The sequence below is a fragment of the Panthera uncia genome (assembly GCF_023721935.1).
Source record: "Panthera uncia isolate 11264 chromosome C1 unlocalized genomic scaffold, Puncia_PCG_1.0 HiC_scaffold_4, whole genome shotgun sequence".
Classification (NCBI taxonomy): domain Eukaryota; kingdom Metazoa; phylum Chordata; class Mammalia; order Carnivora; family Felidae; genus Panthera; species Panthera uncia.
In genome coordinates this window covers 41,981,452-42,007,116 of record NW_026057585.1, presented here as the reverse complement: position 1 = coordinate 42,007,116, position 25,665 = coordinate 41,981,452, and the positions used below count along the sequence as shown (strand labels likewise).

The 25,665-nt window shown below is 36.6% G+C and overlaps 1 protein-coding gene and 1 long non-coding RNA gene across 4 annotated transcripts in view; one reads left to right on the top strand and one right to left on the bottom strand.

Annotated features, from left to right (window-relative positions):
• The window catches only part of LOC125912501 (uncharacterized), a 21,446-nt gene extending 4,411 nt beyond the window's left edge, over positions 1-17,035 (bottom strand). Inside the window, exons 1-3 of one of the 2 annotated variants that reach the window (XR_007454762.1) lie at positions 16,363-17,035; positions 11,002-11,122; positions 8,880-9,147 (exon numbers count right to left, since the gene is read on the bottom strand). This is a non-coding gene — a long non-coding RNA (uncharacterized LOC125912501). Of the gene's footprint in view, positions 1-8,879; positions 9,148-10,878; positions 11,123-16,362 lie in introns of those variants that run through there. The other variant, XR_007454763.1, reaches the window with a different exon arrangement.
• ST6GALNAC3 (ST6 N-acetylgalactosaminide alpha-2,6-sialyltransferase 3) overlaps positions 1-25,665 on the top strand; it is a 535,521-nt gene that overhangs the window by 312,754 nt on the left and 197,102 nt on the right. For both annotated transcript variants that reach the window (XM_049616990.1, XM_049616991.1), the window contains exon 3: positions 20,909-21,318. In XM_049616990.1, coding sequence (XP_049472947.1) covers positions 20,909-21,318 — 410 coding nt within the window. The remainder of the gene's footprint in view (positions 1-20,908; positions 21,319-25,665) is intronic.

Sequence of the window (25,665 nt, the reverse complement as noted above, 5' to 3'; positions counted from 1 at the left end):
TTCTCTCTCTTTTTTTTTTTTTTTTTTTTTTTTTTTTGCTGGGTCTCTGTCTGGTTTGGGAATCAAAGTAATGCTGGATTCATAGAATGAGTCTGGAAGTTTTCCTTGCCTTTCTATTTTTTGGAACAGCTTGAGAAGGATAGATATTATCTCTGCTTTAAATGTCTGGTAGAATTCCCTAGGAAAGCCATCTGGTCCTGTACTCTTATTTGTTGGGAGATTTTTGATAACTGATTCAATTTCTTTGCTGGTTGTGGGTCTGTTCAAATTTTCTATTTCTTCCTGTTTGAGTTTTGGAAGTGTGTGGGTGCTTAGGAATTTGTCCATTTCTTCCAGGTTGTCCAGTTTGTTGGCATATAATTTTTCATAGTATTCCCTGATAATTGCTTGTATTTCTGAGGGATTGGTTGTAATAATTCCATTTTCATTCATGATTTTATCTATTTGGGTCCTCTCCCTTTTCTTTTTGAGAAGCCTGTCTAAAGGTTTATCAATTTTATTTTTTCAAAAAAGCAACTCTTGGTTTCATTGATCTGCTCTACTGTTTTTTTAGATTCTATATTGTTTATTTCTGCTCTTCTTCTGCTGGGTTTGGGGTGTCTTTGCTCTTCTGCTTCTATTTCCTTTAGGTGTGCTGTTAGATTTTGTATTTGGGATTTTTCTTGTTTCTTGAGATAGGCTTGGATTGCAATGTACTTTTCTCTGAGGACTGCCTTCGCTGCATCCCAAAGCGTTTGGATTGCTGTACTTTCATTTTAATTTGTATCCATATATTTTTTAAATTTCTTCTCTAATTGCCTAGTTGACCCATTCATTCTTTAGTAGGGTGTTCTTTACCCGCATGCTTTTGGACGTTTTCCAGACTTTTTCCTGTGGTTGATTTCAAGTTTCATAGCTTGTGACCTGAAAGTCTGCATGGTATGATCTCAACTCTTTTATTCTTATTAAGGGCTGTTTTGTGACCCAGTATGTGATCTATCTTGGAGAATGTTCCATGTGCACTCGAGAAGAAAATATATTCCATTGCTTTGGGTTGCAGGTTCTAAATATATCTGTGAAGTCCATCTGATCCAATGTATCATTCAAGGCCCTTGTTTCTTTATTTTTCTCTGTCTAGATGATCTATCCATTGTTGTAAGTGGAGTAGCAAAGTCCCCTGCAATTTCCACGTTCTTATCAATAAGGTTGCTTATGTTTGTGATTAACTGTTTTTGTGTATTTGGGTGCTTCCAAATTTGGTGCATAGTCATGATGAATTAAAAAATGCTATAAATGAGGTGCAAAATAAAATGGAGTTGGCCACAGTGCAGATTGAAGAGGCAGAGGGGAGAATAGGTGAATTAGAAGATAAAATTATGGAGAAAGAGGAAGCTCAGAAAAAGAGAGATATAAAAAATCCAGAAGTACAAGGGGAGAATTAGAGAACTAAGTGATCCAATCAAATGGAACAATATCCTTATCATAGGAATTCCAGAAGAAGAAGAGAGAGAGAAAGTGGCTGAAGGTGTGCTTGAACAAATCATAATTGAGAACTTCCTGGATCTGGGGAAGGAAACAGGCATTGAAATCCAAGAAGCACAGAGAACTCCCTTCAGCCGTAACTTGAATGGATCTTCTGCAGGACATATCATAGTGAAACTGGCAAAATCAAGGATAAAGAGAGAATTCTGAAAGCAGCTAGGGATAAACAGGCCTTAACATACAAAGGTAGACACATAAGGGTAGTAGCAGACCTATCTACAGAAACTTGGCAGGCCAGAAAGGAATGGCAGGAAATCTTCAATGTGATGAACAAGAAAAATATGCAGCCAAGAATCCTTTTACCCAGCAAGTCTGTCATTCAGAATAGAAGGACAGATAAAGGTTTTCCCCAAAAAACAAAAACTGAAGGAATTTATTACCACTAAACCAACCCTACAAGAGATCCTAAGGTGGACTCTGTGAGTGAAATGTTGCAAGGACCACAAAATACCAGAGACACCACTACAAGTGTGAAACCTACAGACATCACAATGACTTTAAACCCATATCTTTCAATAGTAACCCTGAATGTTAATGGACTAAATGCTTCAACCAAAAGACATAGGGTATCAGAATGGATAAAAAAACCAAGACCCATCTATTTGCTGTCTACAAGAGACTCATTTTAGACCTGAGGACACCGTCAGATTGAAAATGAGGGGATGGAGAACTATCTGTCATGCTACTGGAAGTCAAAAGAAAGCTGGAGTGGCCATACTTATATCAGACTTTAAATTAAAGGTTGTAACAAGAGATGAAGGAGGGCATTCTGTAATAAATACAGGGTCTATCCATCAGGAAGAGCTAACAATTATAAATATCTGTAATTTTATATATCCATGTTGTAACGGCTACCATTCTAAATTTTTCCTACTGGTTCTAATAGTTTTCTCTGGTCTGTTGTGTTTGCAAGGAAGACTAGCATATCATCTACAAACAATGATGATTTTCGCCCTCTGTTCCAGTATTAATACTTCCTCCAACCTGGTCTCCGGGATTCAGTTATTATATTGAGTAGAACTTCCAGAACAATGTAAAATAATTGTGAAATCATTGGGCATTCATGTCTTGTTCCCAGACCTAATAAGACCATATCTATCATGGAGTTTCCAAACTATGTTCCAAACCATTATTTCATAAGACATTAATCAGTCTGCTACCAGAAAAATAAAAAGCAACAAAAAAAAGGAGGGTAATGTTTCCAAATAATTTTCTGGAACTCCGAATTAAACAAAATGAAACAAATTTTTTCAGTGAATTACTTTTCATAGCCTTAGGTATTTAATATGCATTGGCAGTCTCTGAGAGGTGGAGAATATATGTGACATTTGCCAACATATTTGTCCTCAGAACACCATTTTTGAAGAACACTTAACCACCATCTTGTAACACATCAGTGCTATTCTGGCAGGGTGTTGTTAACTGTGATGTTCATTATGGTTTCAAAGTGATGTTAAGAAAATCTCCCCAGCTTAGCTTATTCAGAGTGTTGTATAAATAGGATCTTCTACTCTATGTTCCTTTGTGTCTGGTTTTCGCTTGACATGTTTTTGAGATACATGTATGTTGTTCATTTGTTTTCAGTGATGGACAGAATTCCTTTGCACAAGAATTTGAGGGTGTTATAAACCATGCTGCTCTGAATATTCTTGTATATGAATCCTGGATTACAAAAGAATGCATTTTTGTAAGTGATATGGCAGGGAGTAAATTCCTGAGTCTTAGGGTGTGTATGTATATTCAAGTTTATAGGAGAATGCTATACTTTTTCAAAGTGTTAATGCAGATTTCACATGGCTGCCAGTTATTGTTTGAGACTTCCAGTTACTATACATTCTTTTTAATACTTGATATTGTCAGATATTTTATTATTTTATTTTATTTTATTTTATTTTATTTTATTTTATTTTATGTTATTTTATTTTCAATTTATTTATTTTTTAATGTAATTTATTGTCAAATTGGCTAAAATACAGTGTATACAGTGTGCTCTTAGTTTTGGGGGTAGATTCCTATGATTCATTGCTTATATACAACACCCAGTGCTCATCCCAACAAGTGCCCTCCTCAGTGCCCATCACCCATCCCCCCCCATCAACCCTCAGTTTGTTTTCTGTATTTAAGAGTCTCTTGTGGTTTGCCTCCCTCCCTCTCTGTTTGTAACTATTTTTTTACCCCTTCCCCGTGGTCTTCTGTTAACTTTCTTAAGTTCCACATATGAGTGAAAACATGTGATATCTGCCTTTCTCTGACTAACTTATTTCACTTAGCATAATACCCTCCATTTCCATCCACATTGCTGCACATGGCAGGATTTCATTCTTTCTCATTGTCAAGTAATATTCCATTGTATGTATAAAACTACATCTTCTTTATCCATTCATCAGTTGATAGGTATTTAGGCTCTCTTCATACTTTGGCTATTGTTGAAAGCACTGTCGGATATTTTAATTTCAAGCAAACTGACAGAGGTGCAATAACATCTCATGGTTTTAATTTGCATTTTTTGATTACTAATGATAAGCACCTTTTTAAAAAAAAATTAACATTTATTTATTTTTGAGAGACACAGAAACAGAGCACAAGTGGGGATGGGCAGAGAGAGAGGGAGACACAGAATCTGAAGCAGGCTCCAGGCTCTGGGCTGTCAGCACAGAGCCTGATGCGGGGCTTGAACTCACAAACCATGAGATCATAAACTGAGCTGAAGTCAGACACTTAACCAACTGAGCCCCCCAGGTGCCCTGATGATCACCTTTTCTGATACTTATTTGCCATTTGAACTTCCTCTTTTATGTAATGACTGAATCTTTTGCCCATCATTCTGTTGCTTTGTCTATCTTTTATTATTGACTTGTAAGGATTTGTTATATATCTGTATATTGACTCTTTTTAGGATATATTTATGTATATATATACATACATATGTATATGTGTGTGTGTATGTATATACATATACATATACATACACACACACATACCTCACAGAGAGAGAAGATACACACACACACACACACACACACACACACACACACACATCTGTGGCCTGCCTGTTTACTCTCTTAATGTTGTCGTTTGAAAGACAACCATTCTTAAAATTAATATAGTTTATTTTCTCAATCTTTTCCTTTATTATTAGTGCTTTCATATCTTTTTTAAGAAAAAAATATTCTTACTCTGAAGGTATAAAAGTTCTCTCCTTCTTTTTTTCAATAGACTTTTACTGTCTTTCAGATACAAGTTTCCAATTCACCTGCATTATATAAAGAAAGGTCTATATTTACTTTTTAAAATTCAGTTATTCCAAGTCCACTTTTTAAAAAAATGTTTATTTATTTTTGAGAGAGAGAGACAGAGCGTGAGCAGGGAGGAGCAGAGAGAGGGAGACACAGAATCTGAAGGCTCTGAGCTGTCAGCACCCCAACTCCACTTTTTTAAAAGCCTGATTTTTTCCCTCTCTCCACTACTCAGCTTGGCACTTTGATTCCAAATTATTTAGAGTCTTTATTGTGTTATCTGGGTCTCTTTTGTCCATCCTGTGCCAGTACCATCTTGTTCTTCATCAAGGGTGTCCTAGTTTTTCTAGCCCTTTGCATTTCATATGCATGTTAGAATTCTGTGGTATTTGGGGATTTTGATTGAGATTTCTTTGAATCTATAGATCAATTTGAGGACAATTTACATCTTTACATCATTAAGTTTTCTAGTCTATGTACATGTTATATCTCTCTATTTATATGAGTTTTTGATAATGTTTATTAATAAAATTTGTATTTTCTCAACAGAAGTCTTGCACATCTTTTACTAAATTTATTCCTAGGTATTTTATATTGTGAGACAGTTATAAATGATACACTTTCTTCAATTTTCACTGTTGCTGAGATCATTGAAATATAAGTGATTTGTATCTAGCAATACTACTAACTCCAACAAAAATTATAACAAATTACATGTGCATTATTTAATATTATATCATCTGTGACTAATTATATTTTGTTTCTTCTTTTCCAATCCTTATACCTTTCATTTTTTTTTCTTGCCTTGCTGCATTGGCTAGGACCTCAGTGTAATACTACATAACAGTGGTGATAGTGGAAATAAATGTTTTATTCCCAATTTCAGAAAGACAGCTTCCAACATTTTACCATTAAATGTGAAAGTACATTGGGGCGCTTGGGTGGCTCAGTCAGTTAAGCATCCAGCTTTGGCTCAGGTCATGATCTCACGGTTCATGGGTTCGAGCCCCACATTGAGCTCTTTGCTAACAGCTCAGAGCCTGGAGCCTGTTTCAAATTCTGTGTCTCCCCCTGCCACTCCCTCTCCCCTGCTCATGCTCTGTCTCTCTTTATCTATCAAGAAGAAATAAACTTAAAAAAAATTTAAATGTGAAAGTACAATGTTGACTCTAGAATTTTTGTTTTGTAGAAAATATTTCATTAGACTAAGGAAGCTCCCTGTTACTTCCCCTTTAAATTAAAGTTTTTAATCATTAGTTGGTGTTGAATTTTATCAAATTCTTTTTCTGTGTTTACTGAGATGATATTTCTTGTATGCATTTACTTTTGAGATGATTATATGATTTGAGTGTTAATGTTACAAATTACATTGATATAGTTTTCTCCCCAACACTTTTTATTCTGAAAAATGTTATATGTGTTGCAAGTTTCATTGAATACCATTTTTACTTGAAATAACAGCCAACAGACAAATTATGAATATTCGGATTTAGGTATTTGGCAGACATTTTCTTGAAAATGAATGACGTGAACCTGTCATTTCAAGAAAATAACAGGCAGCATATTTTACTAATGACAAAAATTGAGCCTTCAAGTCAAAATTAGCATTTTGGAAAATTTGTATTTGTTACCATCAGCTTTCTGGTTTCTGAAAACTTAAAGACTTTTCTGATGAGATCAGTGGTAATATCAATGAATGTTTTTATAATATATATTGGAAAACTTCAACACTTCAAATATCTTCATTACTCATTGCACTAATGTTTTTCAAAACCAGTGTGTGATGTTACAAAATCATGCATGCACAGTGTTAAAGATGCATGAGAAGTGTAAGATAGACCGATGAATTCTAATGTAATGGTAGAAAATTTTATTCATATGTTTTCAGGTTCCATATTGTGAATAAAATTTAAGAAATTGCCAATTTTGGTATAGATTCAAGGAACAATATCTACAATTATCTCCCCTTTCCTACTACATATCTGTGTGAAGCTGGATTTTTTTTCTCTTCTGTTTCAACCCAAAACACACATTTGTAATGGATTGAAAGCTGAAACAAATATGAGAATCCAGCTATCTTCAATTAAGCAAGATGCTAAAGAAAGTTGCAAAAATGTAATATAAATTAACTCTTTTTATGGTTTTGTAAAATATATAGTACTTTTCATTAAAAATGTGATATGTTAATATGATATGGTAATATTTTTGTTATTTTTAAATGAATTCATATTTTTAATTTTTCTCATTTTCAATTTTGAACATGGTGAATATCACTATATGTTCAACTTATGTAAACAAACTATCCTTGGAATCCTCAATAATTTTGAGAATATAAATGGCACCTGAGACCAAAACATTTGAGAACTACTGCCCTAAGAACAGCATCTAAGCTTATGAAAGTATAATGTTATTTGGTACATTTACCCTCTTCCCATGACTATGGAAGAAACTGAAAGTATTTTAAGTCCACTTACAGCCTCCCAAATTATATGCTATTTTATGGTAAATTTAATTCTAGAATCTCCTCTTTGTTTTTGTGTTTCTGAAGCTTCACTATACTATGTTTAGATATAGATTTATTTTTTATTTATTTTCCCTATGAGTCATCAGCCTTTTGAATGTGTGGATTCTTTTAAATTGTAGAAAATTCTCAGCCATTGTCCTCTGTTCCATTTCTCCTCTCCTCTGGTATTTCAGATAAATATATGTTCAGTCATTGAGTTCTTCATTTCTTGTATTGTGTTTATCAGTTCTAGAACTTCTAAGTGGTTCTTTTTTTATGTACACTCCATCACTTTTTATAGTTTTCATTTCCCTGCCAGTATTTCACGTGGCTTTTATCTCCTTGAATGTAGTGAACATAGATTGTTTCTGTCTATGCCCTGTAATTCCATTTGTGGAGCTCCCATGGGACTCTTGCTTTTGGTTTTCTCTATTGGTGCCTTGTCTTTTCATGTGTCTGGATTTTTAGATTGTCTGTTGGGCATTGTATTTACAATTTTATTTGTAGCAATAATTTGAGGCCTAGTATGCTATTATCTTCCTCCTGAGAAGATATTTTTCTTTGCTTTTTCCAGGTGTCTAAAGCTATGAGAAGTCCAGGACTACATAATGCAATTTCCAAAATTGAAGTTTTCAGAGCCAACCAACCAGCATGAAAAAAGATGACAAATTTTGCTAGACTGGTTTATTTCAAACTAATTTTTAGCACACATCTTAGGAGTCCTAGAACAAAGTAGATGTTGATTTACCCTTTGGGAATTTGCATTCTGATTTCTGCCAGAAGCAGAACTCAACCATTTATTCCAGAGCCACAAATGCCTCTAGGGCTAAAGCAGCCTTTAGTGTTGGTCTACCCCCTGAGTTCCAGATTTCTGTAGGCTGGCAATTTCTCGCCATGTTAAGTCTTGGATGATCTTAAATAGATTGTTTTTACATTTTTTCCAGCTCTTTTATCTGCCATGAAAAGTTTGTCTGAATTTTATAAGTTAATTTATTGAAGCAGATATTCTCATGCTGGTACTTGTTAACAGTAATGAATTTGAATATCCCTTGTACTTTGGTTTTGCATTTCCAAACTAGAAGGAATGACTTATACTATAGTTTATTTCCTGAAGCCTGAGCCAGTTGAAAGCCTATATAAGCCACATTTTTTTCTTATTCCTAAATAAGCATAGTCTTAGGACATACAGTACATGCATGCTCTCCCTGTCTCCAGTGAATGAACATAACCCCACTAAGACATTCATGTTGCCTTATCTTTTCCACTTGCTCATTTTGCCACCATTTCCTTCCACTTTCAGCTTGGAATCCATGTTACTAGTGCTCATAATTATTTCTCAACTGTGAACTTTCAGTCTATCACTTACCACAATCTCCAGCTCTAGATCAAGCTGGCTAGTTTCTTCATTCCTGTCTCTGTGCTCCTGAACAGCACTAGAAAGAATGTATAACCTTTCAATACATTCATCAAAAATCTGTAATTTCTAAATTCCAGCTGTGGCACTACTGCAATCTTTCTTATTCTTGCTCAAAATACTCTCTTTCTCAAAAGTTCATCCCTCTCCTAAAGTCTGTTAACCTTTCCTCTAAGTATCCCATCTTTCCATAATTAACCCTTACTTGCTTTTTAGAAATGCAAGGGAATCCTGAGTGAACTCTAATTGCAGTCATGTCTTGTAAGGTTGTCTTTTCTCCTCTCATTCTTAATTCTTTTTTCCTGTCTCAGAGGAAGAGGTGTCCCTATCTTTTCAAAGGATAGCCGTTAAACTATATTCTTAAATTATTGACTCCTATGTTCCCTGGGTTCTCACTCCATTCATGGGCCCTTCGCTGATATTTGCCATTGCTCCATCTCCACCAACCCCTTCTTCTCAAAGCATCCTTCAGCCTAGAAAATGAAACAAGATGGGAAAGATTGTATTTAGTTAATGTTCAATTTGTCACTAGCCTTAAATGCTCACCAAAATTCCACATGACAATTAAGAAAATTGATCAGGCAACACAATTTTCTTCCTTGCTTCCAAAGCAAATTTTAGCCAGAACATATGGAAGACCTCTAAGGCTCTATAATAAACATAACTCTGTGGGAAATAAAAGTTCTCATGCTTGGTACTACATGCATACTTGCAATATCCTCTCCATATGCTCTTCATGACATCTGACTTCTTGGCCTGATTTCAGTGGTAAGTGCTGCTTACCAATCTAGCTGGTAGTAGTCGAGGTTGTAATTGGAAAGATTTACTACCCTAGGATCTTCTCCACACAGTACCCCAGGGATCCAACTTTACCATTTTGTTTTTCATCTCTTTAATCTGGCATTATGGTCTCCTCATTTATCATTGCTGATCCCTCTAGGAAAGTGTTTCTCAAACCTAGATACCCACGGAATCATCTGTGGAACTTGAAAAAAACGCTTACTTGTAGGTGCCATCCTCAAGAGTTGTCTGATTCCATTGGTCAGAAGTGGAGTATATCCATTATAATTTTTTAAAAGCTCTCCTGATTATTGTTGAGTTCAGTTGAGAACCATGTCCCTAACTGAGTGACATGTTAAGATTCTAATACTGTAAATATAGCCAAATTATGGAAAGAGCCTAAATGTCCATCAACTGATGAATGGATAAAGATGTGGTTTATATATATAATGGAATACTACTTGGCAATGAGAAAGAATGAAATCATGCCATTTGCAGCAGCATGGATGGAACTGGAAGGTATTTTGCTGAGTGAAATAAGTCAATCAGAGAAGGACAGTTACCATATGTTTTCATTCATATGTGGATCTCAAGAAACTTAACAAAAGACCATGGGGGAAGGGAAGGAGAAAAAATAGTTACAAACAGAGAGGGAGGGAGGCAAACCACAAGAGACTCTTAAATACAGAGAACAAACTGAGGGCGGATGCAGGGATAGGTGGGGGGAGAGGGGAAAATGGTGGATGGGCATTGAGGAGGGCACTTGTTGGGATAAGTACTGGGTGTTGTATGTAAGCAATGAACCACAGGAATGTACCCCAAAAACCAAGAGCACACTTTACACACTGCATGTTAGCCAATCTGACAATAAGTTATATTAAAGAAAATAAAAAAATAAAGAAACTAATTGGGGGAAAAAAGATACTAATACTGTAGCATGAATCAGTGTTCTTTTTTACTTTCTTTGTATGACATAGAGGGTAGAATGTTAGCAAAGTATCCTGAACTCATCTTCCTAAGAGAAAAGAATCCAGAGGTAAGTTGGTCACAAAATTAGTCAGATTTTATGACCTAATAGTGATAGTGAAGTGTGAATTATTTCATTATTCCAGCCAGTAGGAGAAAACTCTTGGTTTGAGAAGACTTGTTTTTTGCTTTCCAGTCCAGAGAGTGCAAGCTGTTTTCTTTGGCATGCCTACATGATTATACAGATCCATTCCCCTCAAGGAACTTCCAAATAAAAAGAACACATCATCTATGGCAACTGAGAAACATAGCTTTATGTTACCTGTTTTAGAATTATTTCTTGACATTAACATTTTTATGTACCCCCATATTAAGTTTTATGTTTAGATGTAATGCCACCAGGTAGGAATCAAGGTAGATGCCATATCCAAAATCCACAGAGAATCAGAGCCAAACTGTGGGTTATCAAATCTGTCTTTTTATGTGCTGTTACTCATAATATGTGATTTATATACACTACTTTTGAAAGCTGCATTAACTGAAAGATGCTGGTTCGTAGAGGGGCAAAGAAGTGCATTTACAAGCTGGCTTGGTTGAACTGTGTTGATTTCTCTCTAGAACAGTCTTCACAATTCTTTGCTCACAGTTAGAGGTCTGCTGAAAGTGACTTGATGTAGATGAAAACAGCTTGCTTAATCATTCCTGAAACACGGGAAAAATTAAAATACATTTTTTTCTTTGTCAAGCAATAAAAACAATGCCAGATTGTTAATGCCTCTTTTGTACCTTTTACTTGAAAGACCTCAAAAGAACATCAAGGAGAATAAAGGCAAAATCTATTCCCCAATGGCATCATTATACATGTTGAAGCCTCTAAAACTAAAACTCTAAAAACATTCATGAAGAGTGGAGAAATAAACGACAGCAAACTGGAGAGTGTATCTCTGGAGCTTTGTTCAACTTGCTTTGTTCAAATTCATTCAAATTGGACGATGAAAAGCAAAGATCTCATTTGTTTCAATATTAAAGTAGTAAATTAGTGAGTGGTGAGTTGCTAATTGTCCTGTAAAGCATTTAGGGTGCCAGGAGTGCCCTGTGGCCAATATTTTAAATTGCATTCTTATGGTTGAAATGAAAGCAACCGTTAGACTAATGTAAAAAAATGTTTTTTAATAATTTAGGCTAGTTCGATTCAAACATGATTTTCATTCTGAAATATTTATCGAAGCTCCTGTTTTTATTTGCGATGAGCGAGTTTCATTTAGACTTCAAGGCATCAGGTAGAAATACGTTTTTAGGGGCTAAAATGGGGAGATAGATTTGCACTCTCTAGTGTTACGTTTCATCCCTGGCTGTGTCTGCCTGCTTCTAGGGTGCAGAATTAGCAGGTTTGGTTAAATTTTACTTGAGTTTTTGGTGACCTTTTCTAATCCTGACTGTTTCATAATTTAATGTCTTGACCTTCGTTTTCCATAGAGCCACCTTAGTGATAAATACAGAGATTTAATAACTAGAACTGGTTGACAGGTGACCTTTCGTACATGGCCATTTCTCTTTGCTGGAGAAACCACACTGTTTTTTGCAAGTTCTAATTCACAGATTTTAATTATCTATCTATTCTATAAGCTCTAATTATCTTGTCTATATGCTTATTCACAGAGAAAAAAAAGAAAGGTTAAATATTTCATTCTTCTTGCTGATTAAAATGTAAAGTGCTTGGCAGTTCTCCCAATATATCATTCAAAAAAGACAGGACAATTTGTCAGGTTCTTACCCAGAGAAGAGAGAAGGGGAATTTTCCAGAGCAGTTGGTAAGGAGCAAGATGGAAACAGTGGCCAGTAGAGTGAGTGATCTCATTAGCTGGATGAGGGTAACTGTGTGTGTATGAGTGTGTGTGTGTGTGTGTGTGTGTGTGTGTGTGAGAGAGAGAGAGAGAGAGAGAGAGAGAAACAGGAGAGTTCTTTAGCTATATGTGTATTAATTTCAAGATAAAAGTGACTGAAAAGTAAAAAAAGGATAAACTTGCCAATCAGAGAGAATGGCCTGTTAGTTTGGGTAATTTTTCCTTTTTTTTTTTTTTTAACCAGGTAAGGATCAATAGGGCATGTCATGGTAAATTGGTTTCTCGAGCCTATTTAAATAATATTTAAACACAGAAAAATAAAGCTGACTAATTATAAAAATGCACAGATTCTTAAAAAGAAGGAAAGAGTAGCCAACCTTCCTCCTACCCTTCCCCATAGGATCAGAGAATATAGGACCTTCTTGGTTTCCTTGGGTTTGCAAACAGAATTCATTTTGTGCCAAACACTAATGCTTCTAATAAAGTAAAAATTAAAAAAAGACATTAGGGACACAGGATCCCAATCAGCAAGTGTTCTGGAATCTTTATGAGTACAGAAGAGAGAATGACTCCTGAGTTAGAGAATGGCTTGGCAGTCTTGAGCTACCTTGGATTCCCAAGGACTTGAAAGCAGGCATTGTGGGCTGCTAAAGTGTATTTACCTCAAGGAGGTTTTCATATGGGGGGAGATACTCCCTTTGGCCACAGAGAACAGTTTCTTTTTTTTTCTTCCAATATATGAAATTTATTGTCAAATTGGTTTCCATACAACACCCAGTGCTCATCCCAAAAGGTGCCCTCCTCAATACCCATCCCCCACCCTCCCCTCCCTCCCACCCCCATCCCTCCCACCCCCCATCAACCCTCAATTTGTTCTCAGTTTTTAACAGTCTCTTATGCTTTGGCTCTCTCCCACTCTAACCTCTTTTTTTTTTTTTTCCTTCCCCTCCCCCATGGGTTTCTGTTAAGTTTCTCAGGATCCACATAAGAGTGAAACCATATGGTATCTGTCTTTCTCTGTATGGCTTATTTCACTTAGCATCACACTCTCCAGTTCCATCCACGTTGCTACAAAAGGCCATATTTCATTCTTTCTCATTGCCACGTAGTATTCCATTGTGTATATAAACCACAATTTCTTTATCCATTCATCAGTTGATGGACATTTAGGCTCTTTCCATAATTTGGCTATTGTTGAGAGTGCTGCTATAAACATTGGGGTACAAGTGCCCCTATGCATCAGTACTCCTGTATCCCTTGGATAAATTCCTAGCAGTGCTATTGCTGGGTCATAGGGTAGGTCTATTTTTAATTTTCTGAGGAACCTCCACACTGCTTTCCAGAGCGGCTGCACCAATTTGCATTCCCACCAGCAGTGCAAGAGGGTTCCCGTTTCTCCACATCCTCTCCAGCATCTATAGTCTCCTGATTTGTTCATTTTGGCCACTCTGACTGGCATGAGGTCATATCTGAGTGTGGTTTTGATTTGTATTTCCCTGATAAGGAGCGACGTTGAACATCTTTTCATGTGCCTGTTGGCCATCCGGATGTCTTCTTTAGAGAAGTGTCTATTCATGTTTTCTGCCCGTTTCTTCACTGGGTTATTTGTTTTTCGGGTGTGGAGTTTGGTGAGCTCTTTATAGATTTTGGATACTAGCCCTTTGTCCGATATGTCATTTGCAAATATCTACACAGAGAACAGTTTCTAAAAACATCATCTGGCATGGCCTTTTTTACCTCAGACATGAACTATAACCACTTAATGTTTCAGAAAGAAATACAATTCACTGCTGTTATGAAAAAGTTTTGAAAAAGAAATTAAATAAAGGTATGGGTTGCCTGGGTTGCTCAGTTGGTTGAGCATCAGACTCTTGGTTTTGGCTCAGGTCATGATCTCACGGTTCCTGAGATCGAGCCCCCAGTCGGGCTCTGTGCAACAGTGCAGAGCCTGCTTGGAATTCTCTCTCCCTCTCTCTACCCCTCCCCCACTCATGCTCTCCTTCTCAAAATAAACAGATTAAAAACAAAAAGATGTGGAGAACCATCTGAGGCTAATAAAATTGGTTGTGATTAGTTTATCTTAGACTGAAGTTACAGCCATATTTCAAATTGAAAATAATAAAAAATTTTCCACATAGTTCCATATGCCATGCTAATACCATTGCCAGAGAAAAGAGGTTAATTCTGTTCATATGAAAACCCTATTATTCCTAAGGAGCCTTTCATCAGTTGGGAAACATTGTCCTCTTTTGGTGAAATTCTTGTTCACCAAGTTGTTTAAAAGCATTAATTTATAATTTAATATAAATAATTTTAATACAATACTGGGTGAGACTTGAGGTGTTTGCCCATATGTATATTAGGAATAATGCAAATTAATAATAAATATTTCCTTCTTAGCTATGAGTACATTTTATATAAGGTAACATATACTCCTCTTTTTAACCTGAAAAATATCTGGTACCCACTGGATATCATGTTCATCTCAATTTTCCCAACTCTATAATGGGAAATAAAAATGTAACTTATACAGAATTTATTATGAGAATGAATGGAATAATGTAATAAAGTGCTGAGTAGGGTGACTGGCCCATAATAGGTGTTCAATTATGTTTCTATCAATAAATATAATACACAAAGCTTATTTATATTTCTCACTGTTTCTTCCTTTCCTCCCTCTCGCATCCTTTCCCGTGCCCAAGACAGGAACCGAGTCCTTTTTTCTTGTAAGGAGGCAAATGTCATGATTCATTTTAGCAGAGAAAGGACTTGTTTTTCAAGGCAATCCCTCAGGCCTTTAAAATAGTGCATGAATGGACCCTAGTTAATCATCAAACTCCACTATGCCTCAGAGCTGTGTACTAAGATTAAAAGCTCACACTGATTAGAATTCTAAAATTATTTTATCCTTCATGCTGCCTTTCACAGAATAAGTACTAAGTAAAAATTACTTGGTTGCTTAATAGATGTCAGCAAATTCTTAACTTTCCACAAGCTGAGTGTTCATAACCAGATGTGCAGGTACAGAGTTTGTATACTTTTGCAAGGGAGAAATACCCAAATCAAATGTAGTGATCTTAGCATTAAAAAAAAATCAACATACACACACACACACACACACACACACACACATACATATAATATACATACATATAATTTAAATATATATATATTAGAGAGAGAAAGAGAGAATTTTTTTTGTTTGGTTTTTTGGAGAGAGAGAGAAAGAATCTTAACATGGGGCTCAATCCCACCACCCTGAGACCATCACCTGAGCTGAAATCAAGAGTGAGCCATCGACTCACTCTGAGTAAGCCACCCAGGTGCCTCTCAACATGTTAGATTTTTATTTTTTTCTAAAATGTTTTTTTAATTTTATTTTTGAGAGAAAGAGACACAGAATCCAAAGCAGGCTCCAGATTCTGAGCTGTCAGCACAGAGCCCAATGCGTGGCTCGAACTCACGGACCGCGAGATCATGACCTGAGCCGAAGTAGGACACTTAACTGAATGAGCCACCCAGGCGTCCCTCAAAGTGTTAGATTTTAAATAAAAGGAAATGTTTGATGTTTGTGGGCTTTCTTTTCACAGGGACACAATTGCCCAGTCAGCTGAATATTGCAGCAATCTCGGTTTATAGACACAGTGCGAGCCCAACCGAAGCATTTGCCTTGATGATGTTTTGAGTGTGCAATAAAAAAAGATGAAGAGGTTAAGTTTGTTTTAAATGAAAAGAAACAAAAAATAAGGACAAGGCGACTAAAAAGGAGAATTCAAAATTAAGATAAGGCTTGATAAAGTGGAGCTGGCTAAATCTTTCCAAAGGTCTCAGAAAATTCAGGGCCTCAATCTGGGAAGAAACTGCTTACTGAGGCAGAACCGAACGAGTGGAAACATATGGAATACATTTTCGAGCAAGGGCCCCAAGTCAAATAATATAAACGAGTTCGAGAAATAGCAGTACATTTTAACAAAGAAAGTTGAGATCACAAGATGCAGCGATAAAGCTAATAAAAGGAACGGAGATAACCAGATAAGAGCAGCTCTTGGGTCAAACTGTCCGTTCATTGCTAGGTATTTCTTTTTTATCATGGCTTACCGTAGTTTGAAGTGTCTTCAAAGGTATAAATGAGTCCCTTGGGCCTTAGCAAGCTCTTGGTGTTACCTGCAGCTTCTGATTATGATTAGGAATGTTTCATTCATCTAGCCCTGCTCTCCCAGCATACTGTAAAATGGTCCCTGCAGCCAAGTGGCAAATAGAGTGGTCACCATGTGTAGCCACATCACCTGCTACCTCATTTAGGAGGTCAGGCAGCTAGGCAGGACAGTGGCCAAGCAGGATACGTATGTGGAAGGCTTTTACGACTCTGGCTATGGTGACAATATATAAAAGAAAGGGACAGTTTAAAGATCACAACCTATCCCCCCAAGCCATTACATTCCTAGCATTCTGCCCAATTACATATTTGTTACATAAACAAGAGGCTCTTGTTGCCAATGTTTGCCCTCAAGTTGTTAGTCAGCTGCTGACCTCATAATCTGCACAGCTGCGGCATCCCGATATGTTGTCATGAAACAGATTGTGATGTCTTAATTGATCACTTTCAGAGGTTACAATTGTCAAGTGAAGCCAGTGTGCTGATTCTTATTAGTTAAATTAAGTCTTGTTACAGCACAACCAGCTAATTCACTCTAACGACTAGGAAATCCGATGCAAATTTGTAGAACAGAACACATCCAAGGCTCTCTCTCTCTCTTTTCTTTTTGATTTTTTTTTTTTAATTTGTAGAGGCCATACCCAAAAAAATGCTTTTATTATACAGTGAAGCAACTTCTTGGAACAGAAAATGGAATGTAACCTCCCTGCACCATATGCATCTTGGTGATAAGTTGGAGTGTGCCATATGACACACACAGTTTAAATCAGGCATTGATTTGCATGACTCTAAGTGGGTTTGGAGGACTTAGCTAAGTGTAATGTATGTGAGGCCCTGCTGCAAATCGTCTGGCAGAAAGAATATCGTATTTTCCTTCTTGCCCTGAAAAACTGTAGGCTCCTAGATGCATGAAGGTCTTCGATCAATGTCTGGTCCCAAGAGGTATCCACTTATGCCACCATCTGATCGTCGGTGAAGTTTTCACTGTGGCACCAATCTACAGGACCCATTTCTAAGTGCACTAATACACTCACTCACCTTGAGCAGACCTATTCTAACCTACTTTTCAGAAATCTTATTGCAGCAGGGGTGAGGGACAGTCCCTCTGATAGCAGAGTTTTAAGACCCTTCATAATTGGTGAGACCTCAGCGGAACATCCAGTCCACACCTGAGCTGTGGTATTTAATGTCCAGCCCTGTCCAATCCCTATGTGATTCTAACAGCTCAAGAAATCTCTTTTTATATGGGAAAAAGGAGACATTTCATAAATGGACCTTTGTGGATTCAACAAGTCAAGTTTGTTTTCAAAACCCTTAATTTTGATATTAAATACTTTTGTCCACCCAGCATGTTTCACAGGTGCACAATAAAAACTAAAAGAAGTACAGTTAACTTAATAAATGCTAGCATCCAAAACACAAGGATGGTCATCAAAGCAGTTTCATAACAGAAAAAAAAAAATCAGATAATAGCTAAATACCCAGTGGTGGGCAAACAGGTACATTATGGTATGCCCACAAAATGGAATATTGTGTTGACATTAAAAATATCTCTAAGACTGTTTACTGGCATGGGAGAGTTTAATGATGTGAAATTAAATGAAAAACAAAGGTTGCCAAATTTTATAAATGATATTTCTCAATCTGTCTAAAATAATGTATCTAGAAAGAAAAAAATACCACAAAATATTGTAGCAATTGTCAAGTGGCAGAAATATGGAGAGTTTTTTATTTTATCTATTTATTTCAAGTTTTCTACGATGAGCCCATATTATTTCAATAATCAGGAAAAAATAAGTGTTTAAAGGAGTTTGAGTAGTTCTATTACAACGTTAGCTGTGGGACTCTGTGTTCAAGGCATCTCAAATCTAACAGAGCTGGAAATGTGCTCATTTTCCTCCTCTGATCCTGTGCTTTTCCTCAAGCCTTTGCCTTCTTTTTTTTTTTTTTTTAACGTTTATTTATTTTTGAGACAGAGAGAGACAGAGCATGAACGGGGGAGGGGCAGAGAGAGAGAGGGAGACACAGAATCGGAAGCAGGCTCCAGGCTCTGGGCCATTAGCCCAAAGCCCTACGCGGGCTCGAACTCACGGACCGCGAGATTGTGACCTGAGCCGAAGTCGGACGCTTAACCGACTGAGCCACCCAGGCGCCCCAAGCCTTTGGCTTCTTATTTAAAGCCAGTTCCAATCTTCCAGTTGCTTAGGCTAAAAATCTGAAGTTCTCCTTGATTCGTCTCTATCTCTCAGATCTCGTATTCCATCTACCGGTCAACCCAATTGGCTCTACCTTCAGAATATGGCCAGCGTGTGGCCAGCGTCTTGCTACCTCCTCTGCTACCTGATGTCGTCCAAGCCACCATCATGCCACACACCATGCCATGATTGTGGCCAGCAGTCTTGTCTCCTCTTTGTCAGTTTTCCGCATAGCAGCCAATGCTGTTAAAATACAATGCAGATCAGCCACTCCCCCATTCAGAGCCTTTCAAAGATTCCTAAGTAAAAGGGCCTACATGATGTCTCCCTGGTCATCTCTCTGACCCCAGTACCCACTAGCTCTCTACAATGCTCTGCCAGGCCACACTGCTCTCTTCCTTGTTCCTCTCCTACCTGCCATGGGGGTGTTTGTAGTGGCTTTTGGTTTTGCTTTGCAGGAATATTCCCCCCACCCAAATCCGCAAAGCCAGCCCTCTTACTTTCTTCAAGTCTTTCTTCAAATATCATTCCCCACCCACCTCTAGACCTTTTCTGATCCTTCCACTAACACACACACACACACACACACACACAAGCATTCTAACCCCCTTCCTTGCTTTAATTTTCTTTATTTAGCACCTGTCTTCATCTATCATATTATATACTATGCTGATTCATTTATTACCTTTCTCCTCCCCAGTTCAATGTAAGATCTATGAGGTCAGGGATTTCTACTTAAGATTTTCACAGCTGAATAAACCCCAACCCCCAGAACATGGTACATCATAGTTGCTCAGTAACTACTTTGGATTCTTACCATTGATAGGAAAGACTTCTTGTTATACAGTTGTGAGGTAATTATGCAGGTGACTTGTCTGAGGTACTTTGCCTCTCCATTTACTCACCTAGATTGAACCTGTTTGTATATTGATAGGTTTCTTGCGGATTATGTTTCTCTTTTCATCTAAATCAACAATTCTCAATGAATTAGAAAAGTCCATTTCTTCCCTAATATCAAGTTCGGTGTTCAGGTTTCCAATAAATTATCTCAATTCAATTTCTTTCATTTCCTAATTTAGTTACTATATACTGAGCTGTAGTAATCCAAGGACTTCTGGGATTAAAATGAAGAAAACATTGCCTCTTACAGAATTTATGGTGTAGTGGACAGACATAATTAAACAATAAAATACAACATAACTCATAAAATAAGAGCAGTACCCAGTGTGAGAAGAGCCAATGACCAATTGGCCCAATAAAAATGAAAATACAGGATCAAATGTCAGATACAAAATGTGGAATCTCATGGAAGGAAGATGAGAAAGATATATATCAACAAAGTGCATTGCTCCTTTATCACTGTTTTAAAAGATAGGATGACTTTTCCTCATGTAGGAGGAAAGTAACAAAAGGAATTTATTTGGTTTGCTCGAGAGGCAGGAGTGCAGGGAATAGTGAAAAGAGCAATGGGTTTAGAGTTAGAAGATCTAGATTTGAATCTAACACTGCAACTTGAATCTCTCATCTGCAAGTTCTGAAAGCTGGTGCTTAACCTCGGAGTCTCTGTTACCTCGTTGGTTTACAACAAGAAGGGTGGTGGTTAGGCCAGCACTAGGGATTATCTCTGTATATCCTTTCCCTGAGTTCTTAAAAGAAACCTTTCTTAATCCATCAAAAATAAGCATAAACACAAAGGCCAGTTAACATGGTGATACAAGGAAATTTTTTAAGGGTTTCTGTAAAATTTTTGCTAGCCTGAGACTTGTCTTAAATAGTTCTTGGTTCTGAACAATTTTTCCAGAACCTCATCATTTGCTGAATTTTTCATATTTTCATCAACTGCTATATAACTATTCATACGTATAAGTAAAGTACAGAATTGATGCCTGGATATATTCCCTTTGCATTTCTGTTTTTAGCCACTGTCCTTATTAAAGAGATCAAATCTCCCTATTTCCTCATTTCATTTGAAATTATGGTTTGAAATGAAAAGTCATTATTTAGAATGGAAAACAAATGACTACTTTTCCATTTAATTTTAAACTGACACAAGGGGATAGAAATTATTATTAAATAAAATTATTTCTTAACAATCTGTATTCACTTGTTAAATGGAAGCATGCCCCTAGCTTTATAACCCCTACTGTAGGATCGGTACGTATATTTCAGAAACTCCTACACCCAGCAGCTATGCACAATATCTGAATTTTGTCTTCCCAGAAGAACTTGTTTGGATAGGTGGAACTAACTAACGTACATGTTTCTCCCCCTGTCTTATTTCTCTGTTTTTCAGCCCTTGCAACTGGACTGTGACCTCTGCGCCATAGTGTCAAACTCAGGTCAGATGGCTGGCCAGAAGGTGGGGAATGAGATAGACCAGTCATCCTGCATTTGGAGAATGAACAATGCCCCCACCAAGGGCTATGAAGAAGATGTTGGCCGCATGACAATGATTCGAGTTGTGTCCCATACCAGCGTTCCTCTTTTGCTAAAAAATCCTGACTATTTTTTCAAGGAAGCAAACGCTACTATCTACGTTATTTGGGGCCCTTTCCGCAATATGAGGAAAGACGGCAATGGCATTGTTTACAACATGTTGAAAAAGACTGTTGACATCTACCCGAATGCCCAAATTTACGTGACCACAGAGAAGCGCATGAGTTACTGTGATGGCATTTTTAAGAAGGAAACTGGGAAAGACAGGTGAGTCCTCTGAGAGGCAGCCTCATGTCTTTTGTCTAGCCTTTGTCTTTTTTGCTAGCTCCTTGCTGAGTTCTTTTGCCAGCTATCAAATGAACAGAGTTATTTTTCAAATTGATTGTTCTGTTTTCTTGACTATTATGATTACTTGATGAGCCAGCAGCTAGGCCCCATTTATTCCACCTACACTACATTCTGTTCTCTCCATTTTGATTGGCTTGAGGATCCAAAAAATACTGGATGCTTCCCCAAGATATCTTTAGATTTGTTCTTATTTAGCTCAATTTGCTATTGGTTAAATTGGATGTTAGCCGAAAGGAAGTCTACACATTTTCTGTTTCAAAACAGACATATTAAGGAACTTTAGGACCTAAACTCCTTTGGAAGTTGTGGTAAAAATTTACCTGAGACTACAAGACAGAACAGGCTATTGATTGTCTAATAAGGTTGCACGGCTTCTTGCATGCAAATAGACCCTATGATCGTGAGCACCATAACTTGGTATCTAACAGATATGTTGGTATGTTCAGCAGAATACCATATTGAAATTATGCATTACTGAAAATCATTAACAGTGGATTCTTGAAGAGAAATGAGGTATAAATACCATTTACTCAATTATCCAACAAACCAATTTGCATTTTTCATTACATCCATTTTTTTTCCGTAGCCTTCTATAAAACACCCTTCCCACTTCTTTGTCCTGAGGCCTATTCACCTCATTTTTCTCCCACTCCTTACATCTCCCGTTTCCTCTCTCTGCTCCCTCTTATTCCCTTTTCCCATATAACTCTACTGCCTACCATTTTTTTCTTTCTTTTGAGAAAGGCAACCAGTGTATGAGAGAGAAGTAGAATTATTAGTTCACATTTCTCATTCTAATAAAGAGCCACTGAAGGAAAATATTGAAAACAATTGCAAGAGTTTTAAGTCATGTGTGAATCTTACTTATTCATGTAATACCATGGATAAATTGAGCATTGGCTATAATTCCAATATTAACATTCTGATTTCCTCAAAATGTATCTTTCACTGTTTAATATTATCAAATCTAAGTTTTTAATTACACTGGGGTATGTGCTTGTGGGGGGAAGTTTCTGATATCTCTAGGTGTAATTTGTATGCTGATAATTATTTTAAAACCTTATCTGGACCAATTCTCCTATTGATAATGTAAGTTGAACATAGCATTTTCTATTTCTGAGCACCCAAAATGCACAGCTTCTAATGAATTGCAAGGCAGGAATAACCATAATGCTGGCCCTTTTCCCTGTTAGAGTTTGAAAAAAGAATCCCAATAGTTAGATTTGAATCAGTGTGGAATAAGCGTTCCAAAGAGATAGGCAGGATAAAGGAGTAGGTATGTAGCACAATTCTATATAAATATGACCATCTCAAGGGGGTTGGAAATTTCTGGTCTCTCATTAGCCCAGAGCAATGCAATTAATTAGATATATTTGGTATTTCATTAGTCATAGTCAGCCCTCAGGGTATCCCCCAGTCATAACTATATGCCCTAGAATCATTTGGGGCTATCAGAGAAGCACTCAGCATGCCGTATGCTCCTGTGTATTTATATCATATTGGCTTTTGCTGTGAGCTTTCAGTGAGACGGCACACTGTCAAAGATATGTGGATTGTACAGCAAGCATTGGGAGAGAAAAGCTTTGGAGGATTCATTTTCCTACTGGCTGTGATGAGAAAAGCTATTTGTATAGTAGGAAAGAGCTTGCTTGGTCAAATTAATGTCCAGGTATCATTCATTTGGTAAAGTTACCAAAATAAAAGTAGGGAGGAAGAAAGCCAAATTGATTTTATAATGCTTCCTTCTGTTTTCCTCACCAAGTCTATTCATGTCTGGTTGCATCATAGAGTCCTGCAACCAGACTGAAAGAGACAACTGTGCTAGTATTTGAGAAATGAGCAGAATGGATGGTTTTGGTAAAATCTGGTTGGATGGCAAAAGGTTGACCAAAATGACTTCAAAGGCTGTTATGTGCTCTATAATTTAAATCTGTATCCTAACTTTAGCTGTGTGGATTTTATTGTCTAAGGATTTTCATAGTGATCTGATATTCATTGCAAAATTTCAAACAAGGATATTTTTTTAAACTTTTTATGAAGGAAAACGTCAAAATTATAAAGTAGAGAGAATAGTGGTGTAATGAACCTCTGTATACTCACTGTTTGGGTTGAATAACTATTAACTCATGGCCAATATTGTTTCATCTATATCCCTACACGCTTTCTCCCTCCCCAAGGATTATTAAGAAGCAAGTGCCAGACATCATGTTATTTTGTTCATTAACATTTCAGCATGTATCTCTAAAAGATAAAGATTCTTAAAAATAAGTACAATGCCATTGTCCTACATAAAAACCAGCAATATTTCTTTAATAACATTATATAGTTTGTTTTCAAACTTTTCCAATAATCTTATTAATATTTTTAAAATTTAATTCAGATTAGGATTAATTAGCATTAAGGTCCATACACTGTTCAAATCAGGATTAGCATAAGATCTATACATTACAACTAATTGATATGTCCCCTATATTTCTCTTAATCAATATCTCTCTCCCCCATTATTGAAAAAAAACTAGTCATTTGTACTAAATAGTATTCTACAACCTAATTTTTGCTAATTGCACCCTCCCATGGGGCTTTTTGTATATTGGTATTACTATAGTGAGGCTTTACTGGATTCAGGCCGTATTTTCTTCTTACCAAGACCATTAGGTGGTACTTCTATCAGCAGGTATACTGACCAGTTTTCTCCATTTACGTTAGCAGTCATTAACGATCATTGTCTATATTCAGTAGTTCATTAGAGGTTGTGAAATGGTGATATTTCATGTTTTCATTTATATTAGCTGAAACTTTATAAAGAGAAACTTGTCCTTGTTAACTTTTTTTTTAAACCAAGAGATAGAAGATAGGACCAATCCTTTTTCTTTATCAGTTCTAAGGCACTGGTTCCCTAGCATCCTCCAAGAGTGACCAGTTAGTTTATTATTGTCAATGTCTACATATTGACATATATTTAACTATATTTGGAATATTTTGATTTATTAGAATTATGTCTTTACGCTCAAAGTGTCCTACTTTGTGCCATGGGAACCTCTTCAAATTAGTTTTGGAGTCCTTTTGACATGCCTTTAGTAATTTTGGATAACTTCTTTGATTCCTGGTATTACAGGTTGATTTAGGCTCTTCTTATACAGATTCTGATGCAAAGCTAGATCCAGACATTTCTCCAAAGAACTTTGGTCCTTTTAGTATTTAAGATAGCAAAATCTTGGTGCTACATGTGCGCGTTTGCGCTAGGTTTGTCTTTGTTTCTTGGCCTTTTCATTGGACAAAGCTAGTGTAGAAACAATGCCTATATTGTTCAAAGATAAAATCATCATGATTTCAAACTGAAACTTCCGATTCAGATTCAGGGCTATCATGTTTTAATTTTACCTCATGTATCTTACATGTGTTTCTCCTTTTTGCCATGTTGGCAATCACAGGCCCTAGAGACACCAATGTAATTACTCATCTGTTTCATTCCACAACATACACACAACACTCTTAGAATAACATCACAACCAGCAATATTATTAGTCAGCATTTTCAGATTCTTTTACATCAAAGAAGACGCATTAATGCCAAGCATTCATGGGGGTCCATGCTCACAAAATGTGTGTTACTTATACCCTAACAAAAGTTTTAAATATTTTTCTCCTAAGTAAATAGGAATATGGCCAGTGGATATGTCATTGCAGACATGAGGGAGTAATGAAGAAGGACCTCAGTTTAATTTGACTTTTGTTGTACAGCTATTTTGGTTGATTTGCCTGAACTTACTGGAACTTTTTAGCAAGTGCTCATTTTCTTCATCAGGTTTTTAACAGAGAGGTTATGTCACCATTATGATGTATAATTTATAGAATCTAAAAAAATTGTGTCCCTAGTAGTTAAAATGATTCATGGTAGGAAAATGACTAAATGGAGTTTCTCAAAGAAAAAATTTGACTCTGAGCTTGCTTCTTCAAATTGTCAAAATCTTTTTAAAGAAGTATAAACCTCTCTCCCACGTAAGGTGGGCATCTTTTCATTTTGTCCACTGCTTTTCTTTTTTTTTTTTAATTTGTCTTAAGGGATTCTTCATTGTGGAAACATGAAGTAGTAAAAGAAATGTATATAGTGTTAAGTTTCTTAGAATAAGTTTAGACCAACTCATAAGCATATTGGAATACTTTTTTCAAACCAAATGAAATTTAATTTGCTTCCTTATCAGTTACTGACTAAAATTATTTGGCTTGTCACTTAGAAAAGAGTGACCTTATGGGAAAGGCTGAGAAA